This window comes from Leuciscus leuciscus, assembly GCF_965113295.1.
Source record: "Leuciscus leuciscus genome assembly, chromosome: 12".
Taxonomy (NCBI): domain Eukaryota; kingdom Metazoa; phylum Chordata; class Actinopteri; order Cypriniformes; family Leuciscidae; genus Leuciscus; species Leuciscus leuciscus.
This window is the reverse complement of record NC_138736.1, coordinates 39,261,707-39,273,971: the sequence shown is the minus strand read 5'-3', so window position 1 is coordinate 39,273,971 and position 12,265 is coordinate 39,261,707. Positions and strand designations below refer to the sequence as shown.

At 37.6% G+C, this 12,265-nt stretch overlaps 1 protein-coding gene across 1 annotated transcript; it reads left to right on the top strand.

Annotated features, from left to right (window-relative positions):
• Nucleotides 1–2,573: 2,573 nt before the first annotated feature.
• Nucleotides 2,574–12,063, top strand: mturn (maturin, neural progenitor differentiation regulator homolog (Xenopus)). Its single transcript, XM_082185486.1, has 3 exons — nucleotides 2,574–2,981; nucleotides 9,147–9,269; nucleotides 9,596–12,063. Exons 1-3 carry the CDS (start codon nucleotides 2,811–2,813, stop codon nucleotides 9,701–9,703), a joined length of 402 nt encoding a protein of 133 aa, XP_082041612.1. The 5' UTR covers nucleotides 2,574–2,810; the 3' UTR covers nucleotides 9,704–12,063.
• The last annotated feature ends 202 nt before the right edge of the window (nucleotides 12,064–12,265 follow it).

Here is a 12,265-nt window from a genome sequence, read left to right as displayed (position 1 = left end):
CATCTTTTTTTTTCCTCCGACACCCGTTGTTTTCTCTCTCTGGGCAACATCACAACTTCTGCGTTACACGCTTTTAGGTTTAAAAAACAGTTTTAGGTTTTTTTGTGGCATTTCCAAGCCACTTAAGACCCAATGTTGTAAAGCAGTTTTTTTTAAAGCAGTTTTTTTAGGCTATCATAATTTTTTTATGAAGATCATGCAATCATGACCATGCCGATTACAGTATGTGTCACTCAGGCTTCACTAACGTGATTGGTACCATAGACTATAGGTAGACCATAGACTGCCATCAAGGCCTCAATGAAGGGGATTATGTGTAAATGTGCAGCCCAGTTACTATTGTGATTCTTAATATTCCAGATTAGTAATATTATATCAAATTTAAAAAAGGCAGTTGACTAAAATCTTACATATCACAAATGTGAAAGCAAAATGGCCAGGATCTGTGCATGACTTAACAATTTTCAAAGATTCACATTATGCACATTATTTGCAAGTGGTAAGGACAGTTCCACAATTAAATATCAAGCTCACTGTATTACATACACTTATGCTGATCCTAACAGAACTGCATTTTTTCATAGGTGATTATGACATGTCCCTGCATGCAGACAGGTGTTTTATGACCCCATTCCCTGACCCAAACCAGTTACAATGCAGCAGCCAGGATAAGGGCACACAATGAAATGAACTTTGGCTAACTAAAGGGAAGATTTCAGTGTCTGATAAGTCTGAGGGGTTGCACACCTGACAGGGCCTGTGACATTGTTGCATGTGCCATATTACACAACATTGCAAAAAAAAATAAAAAAAATACACTTTTCATTAAATGTTTAATTCCTTGAGTTTTATTTCAATTGTTCTTTGTAAAGAAAAGCCAGTGGTCAAGTGCCTGCAACAAGAGATATTAGACACATGCCTCATGCAACAAATAAAAAGGAAAAGTTGGCTATACACTGCCCACCTGTAGGCCTATGTCTCCTCTGTGTGTGCAGACTCTTCTGTAGGCCTTTCTGTAGATGTGGAATCCTGACACTTATATTGCAGCCATAAAGCATACAAGTATAAATTAAGTAAAGTTATTTATGCACTTGCAGGTATAGGCTAGTTCCTCCATATAACAGTTCTGAGAGGGTTTATTCACTGTCCAGTGCAATGGAAACAAATGGATATTACAAAGTCTTATACTTTCTTTCCTTTGGAAAGTTAGAAAATGTCCACTTACTGCACATATTTCAGCCACCACTTTCTTGGGAACAGATGTAAAAGTGTATTATGTAAAAGTGCACAAAAGAGGAAAACACAATGTCATTACAATGAACTACACTCGGGAAAAATGTGATCAATAACTCATGGCAAAATATTTTTACATTAACATAAGTTTATCAGTTTTCACTTTCAAGTCAAAGCAATTCATCATTACTCAAGATTTAACAGTTGAAATGACTATACAGCCTTAATTTAATGCAGCAAAAATTATTTTACAGTGTAGGCTACTAAGATCTTTTCTTCTTTTTTTCTCAGCCTTTTTCTTGGTTGCTTTTATAAACAGACAACCATTTATTTAACACGGCCTTTTATAAAAGAGACTATAATATAGGCGAACTAAAAATTACCATTATGTAGAATATTTTTGTACTTCACTTTTATTTGTTTCCATGTTCTAGTGTGGTGACTCTGACATTACAATGAACAAAGTAATTATGCAATTATTAAAATACAAATATATAGGCTATTAAGTGATAAAAGACATCTAACATGGCCACTTCTAACGGATTTAAATTGTCTGCTACTTTTTGCCAGCCCTCCTGGCTTTTGCAGACTTTGAGGTGTTCCCTGGCGTTTTAATTAAACATTAAAATTCCGAATAAACTTCGACTATTAGTTCTTGCTCTGCTGAGGAGAAAAACTGAGCGCGCTCTTTGGCCACGCTGAACAGCCAATAGCAGCGTTGCTGATCAATGTTTCTACTATCGATACATATCCCCCTTTAAACCAGCGCATGAACGCGCAATTATCTCACTAACTCAATCCAGTTATACTAATCATATCCGGCAAGTGTGTTCGAAGAACCTAATTAGCCAGATCATGATTACCACGATGATATCATCTTGGATGTCTCATTAGATCCAGGATGTTTTAAGCAACGTACGAAGAACGGGCCCCTGTTCTCCCACTGCTCCAAACACTGGATTAAGTTTGCCCTCTAGTGGAACACAATAGATACAACCTACAGTACCATTCAAAACACACACACACACACACACACACACACACACACACAATTTAATAGTTATAAATAATTGATCTTAATAATATTTATGATACAATATTCATTGATTTAAAGACTTTTAAATTATAAAATTCCTAAAAAAAACTGTAAACAAATATAAATTGCGTATACATTTCTTATCCAAATACGTCAGCATATGACAGCATACACTTGAAATGTTGTTGTTGTTGCTGTTGTTAAAAATAATTCATATTTACTACAGCATCAAAAATATATTATTTATATATGTAGTAAGTTTGAGCAGTTGAGGAAACGGGTATCTCTTTAGAGATGGTCTCTAATGCAGATGATGACGAGGGGCGCATGTGTTGTCATGTGACGTCATCCTGCTAGAGGACAGGCGTTGTTCTCCGCACAGGCGGGCTGAACCGGGTCCGGTCCTTCAGGTCCAGTTCAGAAACACTCGAATACAGGCCGACATGAGACAGTGAGACCTCAGCAAACACGAATCCTCTCGAATCACCATGACGACGCAGCGTTAGTGCTCAGCATCTGCAGCATCAGCATCACCCGCAGGATGGAGTTTAAAGAGCTGGTGGACACCGCGGAGAAATGGTGCTCCGGGAACCCCTTCGACCTGATCTTCGCCGAGGATGTGGACGAGAGGCGGCTGGACTTCTACGCCGAGCCCGGGATCTCGTTCTACGTGCTCTGCCCGGACAATCTCACGGGAGGAACCGACAATTTTGTAAGTATGACATAATCGAGTAATATCCTCAGGGGGAGGGGGAGCTGTGCGCGCGCCCGAGTGTGTGTGTGTGTGTGTCGATACTGCTGTGTTATAATCTAAACAGTCTCTTGTCTCAGTTATAAAAAGTACCATGGTTTCTGGACATGCTACTCTGGTATTAGCATGTTATTAGACACAGGCCTGTTTATTGGAGTAGATAAGATGGAAATCACGCGTGTATATTGTATACTATCACTGTAAGCTGGTATTGCCGATACTTTTTTATTTTTTGCATGTGTTTTAAGGCCTTTGTCTGAAAGCCAATGAAATGATGTCATTGTTTTTGACTGCAGTGCTTTCTCTCTAAATGCTTGGCTGGATGTTTTGGATGCTGTAGGGTTGTAGGATGCATCTGCCAACAATTACAATACAAGTGTAATATGCAGTGTGTGTAGACTGATGCATGTGGTCTGGTCAGACAGGTATTGCATCAGCTCCATTTCAGGGCCATGAGGTGTGTGTAAATGTGTGTTTTATCAGCACAAAGGTCTAAAGCTGCACAGTTCACTGTCATTGAGGGATAAATAGTGCCGATATTCTCTGTTTTTTTGGTGTTGTGATGTAGTAAAATACACATGCTGCATTTGCATAAATGCTCCCCTTGCACATGTCTGTTGGATACATGTTTGGTTTCTGTTTGAAATGAAGCACAACAGTTTACTGTAGTTTCCCTGACATCACAGCACATGATAGGACCGACCGCATCACCCTGCAGTCCCAGAGCTCATGCAGCAGCAGGACACGGCTCTAATTACTCAGACTGATCAATACCACGATCAGCAGGGTCACTGAGAGAGAGAGAGGGAGAGAATGTGTGAGAGAGGGAGAGAGTGTGTGAGAGAGAGAGGGAGAGAGAGAGGGAGAGAGAGAGGGAGAGGGAGAGGGAGAGAGAGAGAGGCAGAGTGTGTGTGTATGTGAGAGAGAGAGAGAGAGAGAGAGAGGGAGAGTGTGAGACAGCAAGAGAGAGAGAGAGAGAGAGAGATTGTATTCACCTGGCAGCGCAGTATGTGTCTTCCTGCCATCATATGAGGGACAAGGGCTGACGCCTCTTTTCCCTTTAGAGAGAGGTACTCTCTGTACTTATTTTTTTATTTTTTATTAATTAATTCGTTTTTATTGTGATATATCTATGTATAATATGGATTTTTTATTTATTTTATTTATATGTTTGTATATGTCTATTGCTTTGGCAATATTGTGCTATTTTACACAGTCATGCCAATAAAGCTCATTTGAAATTGAAATTGAGAGAGAGATAGAGAGAGAGCGAGAGAGGGAGGGAGAGAGAGAGAGAGAGAGATTTTACATTATTAATAATAGATAAAAAATACTGTTGGGCCAAATGTCTGAGACCACATTGAAAATGTTCATTTAAACTTAGAAGTAAACAGGATTTTTCTCTTTTTTGGTGTAAAATCAGTAATTGTGCATATCACTTATAAAATAAGTACATTAGTGCAAGCAATTTTTCAGTTTAACCTTTCACTCATTGTTATGATGGTAATAAAATATATAATGAAATACTAAAGGATGCAAAACGAAGCATTTTTGCTAGTGGCCTCAGACTATAAAAGCGCTGTGCAAGTGATTGATAATGTTTACCAATTTCCAAACAGCTGTTTAGACGTTGTTTAAGCAAGCTTGCCGTGTGTTTAGTGTTATCTCTTTTCAATAAGGTTTCATTTGTCAACAACATCAGTTAACATGAACTAACAATAAAACATATTTCTAAAGCATTTATTAATATTAATTGATGTTAATTTCAACATTTACTAATACATGCTCAAAAGTTGTATCTGTTAATGTTATATAATGGACTTGAGCTGACATGAACTAAAAATGAACAGTTGTATTTTTAATAAAAACTGTAACAAATGTGTATTGCTCATTGCTAGTTAATGTTGCCTATTAATTAACCCTATTGTAAAGTGTTACCCATTTGGTTTGGCTACATTCTGGTGAGCTTTTTACATTTTTGAACAGTTACTAATGTTGCTTCTTGTCAGTAGCCTTCTTCAAGTTAATACAGCTGAAGTGAATTGATGTGAACTGGTAGAGCTCCTCTGCGAGGGTTTTTCCCACTGTTCCTGCGAGCTCTTGACAGATGCATAAATAATCTCTGAAATCAGTAAAAGAAAGTTTTCTATCCATTGCTTCAGGCATTCCCTCACAACACAGCTTGAGCTGAGATCTCAGGAGAAAGACAGTGTGTTGAATAGTTCACCACATGTTGAGTGGACATATCAATATTACTGTAATCGCCTTTAACCAGTAGTTGAGCATTAACATTTTTGTAAACTTTAAAGCTGCAGTATGTAGCTTTTTTGAGTTAAAAATTATCCAAAATAATTTTTTGAGCAAGTACATAACCAGCCAGTGTTCAAAACGTTCTGCTTGCCGTAGCTCGATTCAAAACCGTAAGCTTGTAATAATGTTTTTAACTCCAGTGGTATTGGTGGATTTCCGCAGGAAACTCGAGCATGTCTTTGTGTCATTACGTCACATCTGTCCACATGAAGAAGAGTCTCGGCTAGTCGGCTATGAGTGTGAGGATGCTGGAGGTGGAGATTTATAGCCTTTTCTCACAGCACTTGATTTAATTAAGCTTATCAATTTGATGGCGGATCCAGAAAGTTTCAAACGACAATCACCAGTGACAACTGGAGATTCACCCGAACAAACGCGAAAGACTTCGGAGGAAAAAAGAGGCCCATGCAAAAACAAGGATAAATATCGGAAGGGCATTAAATGTAGTCGCAATGCTGATGTTGTTAACATTAACAATTTGAGAATAAAGTATATTTTGCACGGTTTGACGTGATATGATAAGCGATCGTTAGATTTAATCAGCGCGATTTACTGCAATGCTTTTTTCCCCTTTCCCCTACAGCACCTTAAAACATCAACATGCACTCTTGACACACTTCCCACATCTTTTTTCAAAAGTGTGTTAAACAGTTTAGAAGCAGATCTTCTAGAAGTGGTAAATGCCTCACTTCTCTCTGGGAGTTTTCCAAACTCCCTGAAAACTGCAGTTGTCAAGCCCCTCCTGAAAAAGAACAATCTGGATAAGACCATATTAAGCAACTATAGACCGATCTCAAATCTTCCTTTCATAGGCAAGATCATAGAAAAAGTTGTCTTCAATCAGCTGAACAAATTCTTAAGCTCGAATGGATACTTTGACAATTTTCAATCTGGTTTCCGACCGCACCACAGCACAGAGACAGCGCTCATAAAGATAATAAACGATATTCGCTTAAATACTGACTCAGGCAAATTATCAGTGCTGGTACTACTCGACCTCAGTGCTGCATTTGACACTGTCGATCACAACATACTTCTTGACAGGCTGGAAAACTGGGTGGGGCTTTCTGGGATAGTCCTAAAATGGTTCAGGTCATACTTAGATGGGAGAGGTTATTATGTGAGTATAGGAGACCATAAGTCTGAGTGGACATCCATGACATGCGGAGTCCCTCAAGGCTCAATTCTTGCGCCACTCCTGTTCAACCTGTATATGCTCCCAATGAGCCAAATAATGAGAAATAACCAAATTGCTTACCACAGCTATGCAGACGACACACAGCTGTACTTAGCCCTATCGCCTAACGATTACAGCCCAATTGACTCCTTGTGCCGATGCATTGACGAAGTCAACAGTTGGATGTGTCAAAACTTTCTTCAGTTAAACAAAGACAAAACTGAAGTTATTGCGTTTGGAAACAAAGATGAAGTTCTCAAGGTGAACGCATACCTTCACTCTAGGGGTCAAACAACTAAAAATCAAGTCAGGAATCTTGGTGTGACACTAGAATCAGACCTTAGTTTCAGTAGTCATGTCAAAGCAATAACTAAATCAGCATACTATCATCTAAAAAATATTGCAAGAATTAGATGCTTTGTTTCCAGACAAGACTTAGAGAAACTTGTGCATGCTTTCATCACCAGCAGGGTGGATTATTGTAATGGACTCCTCACTGGCCTTCCCAAAAAGACCATAAGACAGTTGCAGCTCATACTGAACGCTGCCGCTAGGATTCTGAGCAAAACCAGAAAATATGAACATATCACACCAGTCCTCAGGTCTTTACACTGGCTCCCAGTTAGATTTAGGATTGATTTTAAAGTATTATTACTGGTATATAAATCATTCAATGGCCTAGGACCTCAATACATTGCAGATATGCTCACTGAATATAAACCCAACAGATCACTCAGATCATTAGGATCATATTAGCTAGAAATACCAAGGGTTCACTCTAAGCATGGTGAGTCTGCTTTTAGCTATTATGCCAGCCACAGCTGGAACCAGCTTCCAGAAGAGATCAGATGTGCTCCTATAGTGGTCACATTCAAATCCAGACTCAAAACACTTTTGTTTAGCTGTGTTTTAATTATTCTTATTTCTTTTTATTATTTTAATTTCTTCTATGTAAAGCACTTGGAATTGCCATTGTGTATGAAATGTGCTATATAAATAAACTTGCCTTGCCTTGCCTTGCCTTGCCTTAGTTGGTCAGAACAAAAGTGGATGTTACTTGTTCAGACGACATTTTACGGTGAAAATTCTTATGTTGGTCATACTTCCAAAAAGTAGAATCTGTGATTGGGAATGCCAGTATCCACACCGGTGCGGTGATTGACAACCGCACATCCTCCTCAAAACATTGTGTTCATCCACGCTGTGCCATGCCGAGGCACAACACACGTAAAGTTGATAATTCCGCGAATAACTGCAATTGCAGATTTCGAACAGAGATGGCGACAGAGGAAAAACTACGGACTGCAGCTTTAAAATAATACAAAACAAATTTTTCTAGTACACATGCATATAGATGATAGCCTCAAAGTGACATGAACTAGCAGCTACAAAACTCCATTTTGATTTGATGAGGTTTGAGATGATCATACATTTCCGTGTGAGGTCCATAAACCTATGATTGAAATATCAGCACGCTTTTCAATGAGCTCAGAGACTGATGATGTTTTGTCGTGTCATGTCCTTGTTCTCAAAGCAGCACACATGCACTAAAACTGTCCTTATATCATTTGCATGAAGTGGACAGCATTCAACATTGATAACAGCACAAACCTCAGCGTTTATTGTTATTGCTCTCTCAGATATTCTGAGTGCCAGTGTCAGCAAACAAACAATAAACAACAGAAATGTACTTTATAACTCAATTCATTTGACTTTTACTAACTGACACCATCAGGTTTTACACAAATGAACACACTGTAAACTTATTTAGTTGTAGAACTCTGTGATCTATTGTATTCGAATCCGATTCTATTTCCTCATTAAACTTTTTTCTCAAATGCCGTTTGGGAGGGGAAGATTATTTGGGCCATCTACTGAAAAATGGTCCCTCTCGCTCGGATAAATATAACGGGACAAAGAGTTTTAGTGTCCCAGATTCTCTGCAGGAAGCTTGACTTTGACTTCACAGAATTCCTTTTATCCATATTCTGTATGTACCTATTTAATAAATCCAGAAATAAATATACCAGGGAGTTTGTGTTTATAAAAAATATTTTTACCTGTGCATATTTCTAGTCTGATTTTCAAAAGGAGATCGGTGTAGATATCATTTTACAAATTCTCTCCATTGCAAATAATTTTTTGAAGTGTAAAGTTTGTTAGGAACATGCATTGTTTACTGGGCTTTGCAACTTCATGGAGGAAAAATATGATTAATGCATTTGGCAGACGCTTTTATACAAAGTGACTTTGCATTCAAGATATATATATATATATATATATATATATATATATATATATATATATATATATATATATATCATGAGCTACAGAAATACACTATGAAAAAAACACCATTAGTTAAATAAGTATATAAAGCAGTATTGAAATATGGTTGAATAAATATTTGCACACACACACACACACACACACAGTGTTGTCGTGTTAAGTGAAATATTTGGACGTCTGTGAAACTGCTGGTGAAATAATGTGTTGAATCTAATCCTGTGTGTGTGTGTGTGTGTGTGTGTGTGTGTGTGTGTGTGTGTGTGTGTGTGTGTGTGTGTGTGTGTGTGTGTGTGTGTGTGTGTGTGTGTGTGTGTGTGTGTGTGTGTGTGTGTGTGTGTGTGTGTTTTCAGCACGTGTGGAGTGAGAGCGAGGACTGTCTACCGTTCCTGCAGTTGGCACAGGACTACATCTCCTCCTGTGGGAAGAAAACACTGCTGGAGGTGCTGGACAAAGTCTTCAGATCCTTCAGGCCTGTAAGTCTCTCTCGCTCCACATTTATCAAGAATAATTAACACAATAAACTATTATTCAGCCAGGTATAACTCATTCGTTTAACTGTATATCATAAAATTCAGCATAAATGTATCACATTGTCATAAAATATGATTGATATACAGACAGAGACGTGTGCATATGACCTATTTTTCAGATGTTTCAAACATGACTCATTCAATCAGATTTCAGAGCCAGAACTGTTTACGATCTTCTGACGGAATGCATGTTGCATCTGAACATTCTGTTTTGTTTTGTTCTGGTTTGATTCTGTTCTGTATGGAATGATTGTGAAACTGTCCTGCAGCTCCTGGGTCTTCCAGATATCGATGATGACACATTCGATCAGTATCATGCAGACGTGGAGGAGGAACCAGAGCCAGACCACCAGCAGATGGGTGTGAGCCAGCAATAATGGCCAGCAGTGAGGCTCAGTCTCTGCATCAAGCCCTGCTCTCCTAACCTTACTCACCTGGCACACACACACACACACACACTGCACCATTACACCCTTTAATATCTGGACAGCTTTTCCTGCACCCTGATTTTAACTCAAATGATCATGTTATTTTGATCTATATTAACTCTCATGTCAAGATTTGTCATGTCATGATAACTAATCACATTCGAGCAGAGATAAAACAAATATCTCATTCCCAGCTCTCTTATTTATTTATTTTATCTCCCAAACCCATCATGTGACTGGAGGTGACATCATAAGGTAGTAAATATGTTCAGAATGGAATACTGCTGCGTTTTTTGTCACATGATTACGTTGCATGTTTAATTCCGCGAGTGGCGTGCGGTTGTCATCTTCAAAAATAAGGATGTTATGAATCCAATTATGTGGTAAACATCTTAGTTCTTCATAGTCTGATTAAATTAAATACTAGCAAATACCTAGCATAAACACTGCACATTTTAATAAATGTTGAATATCATTGGGATATTCCATGCAACACACCAAATTAACATTATATATACTGCAAAATAGCAAGAGTAGTATGCTCTTCTGAACAAAACAATTATGAATTTGCTCAAGTTGAAGAATTAAAGGTGACGTCATAAGAAAAGTCTTTTTATTTTTGGTGGGAATAATGTGCACCAATGAATCCGTCACAATAAAGCCAGGAACATGCAATATGAAAGTAATTAGGGTGAATTTTGATTTCATGTTGGCTGTGGAGAACCTAGATGTTGATTGTGGATTTATTGTACCCTTTTAACCCTGGGTCACTTCTGTGGGATTGTGCTTTTATTGAAATGTACTTTAAATCACTCACTAAATGACAAATAACCAAAGCTGATTGCAAGCGCATACAAAGCATCTGTGGTTAAGGATCAGATCAGAAGTCTGATAATCCCTGAGGAAGAGGTGATGAGGTTATGTGTGTTTGGATGGGTGACATTTCTAACAACCACTCTTGTTTTAATCCTCTCTTTGCCTTGATTGTCTTTTGATTGTATTAATCAACATATTGTATCTAGTCCTCTGAGTTAAGAAAGCTTAACTCTGAGCTTAACCAGAGAAAGTTCAAACTGTGTATCTAATTCAAGAAAACAAGTTCTGTTTCACACTCTTAAAATAAAGGTTCTTCAGCGCTTCTGAATCCACTTCTTATCAAGAACCTTTTTTTTGGGCCTCATAGGGTTCTTGAGTTGCTATGTCCTACTTCAAAACATTGATAAGGCAAATGATGACGTTCTTTAAATCGCCAGAACTTTCCAGAATGTTCTTTTTTAAGAACTAGAGAATGAAAAGTTCTTTGTGGAATTTTCCTGGAACCTTTATTTTGAAGAGTATATTGATGTCACTGCTGTTCATGGTCATGTGACCTCTTTAAAGCATCATTTATCACTCATATCTCATCATAATGATGCCTGAAGGACTGCACAGGCCGTTTCTCCAGGACATACTGTACGTGAATGTGCTGACGCTAAACCTCCTCCGTCTTCTGCTTCCATAGTGTCTTCCTGCACACGTCGAGCGTAGAGATGAAGTTACACCAACATTATACGGAAGTGTGTTACTGAGATCAAAGCTGCTGTTTTTCTGACTGTCTTTATGTAGTTATGTAACCGTCAAAGCTCTGTACCAGATTGTGGTTTTTATTTGGTTTTGTTTGTCCAAAAGTATTCAGTGATAAACTTCTCAAATTAGCCACGTTTTGTCTAATTTTGAGTACTTTTGCTTAACCATAAGATGTATTTGTTTGTTTAAATGTTTTTTTTTTTTTTTGTCTTTATGTACTTATGTAACAGCTAAAGTTCTGTACTGGATTTGTGATTCCTGTTTTATTCATATTATTTTCATTATTATTATTTATATTATTTATTAATATTTATCTATTATTATATTTGACCCTTTTATTATATTTATTTATTTACTCACTCCTTTGTGTGTGTAAATCCATTCGTGGATGATATCTGAGTCACCTTTATAACTAATCATTTAATTTCTAAGAAGATTGTTCAAATCTTACAATGTGGTAATTGGAAATATTGTCATTGATTTAGATTAATATTGATCAGCCTGTTGTTTAGAGTCATTTAGAATTAATCTGGAGTAAAACTTGTTTGGGTCAGCATGTACTGTAACCTAAAATTCAGCAATTAAATTTGAACCTTATGAGTGTATTCTGTATTTCTTAGCTCTTTGTTTTCATAATTATTCGATCACTGTTTTCCCCACAGATATAAGCTGTAAGAACCTTCTTCAGCAGAACACACGACATATTCTTGGACTTTGGTTGGATGTAAATTTGACATTAAATATTAGGCTTTGTATGTTATGAGATGTGAAGTCAGTCATTGAAGTAGGCTAGGCGTTAATGACTACACTGAGTAGAAATATAGTAATATGACAAATCTCTTTACAGACGCTTAAAGGATCAGAATAATAGGTGCGGCAGCATTTATTCCACAATATTTTATAATTATTAGAAAAAAGCTTCAGATTGGCTCTCAGAGAAGGGAG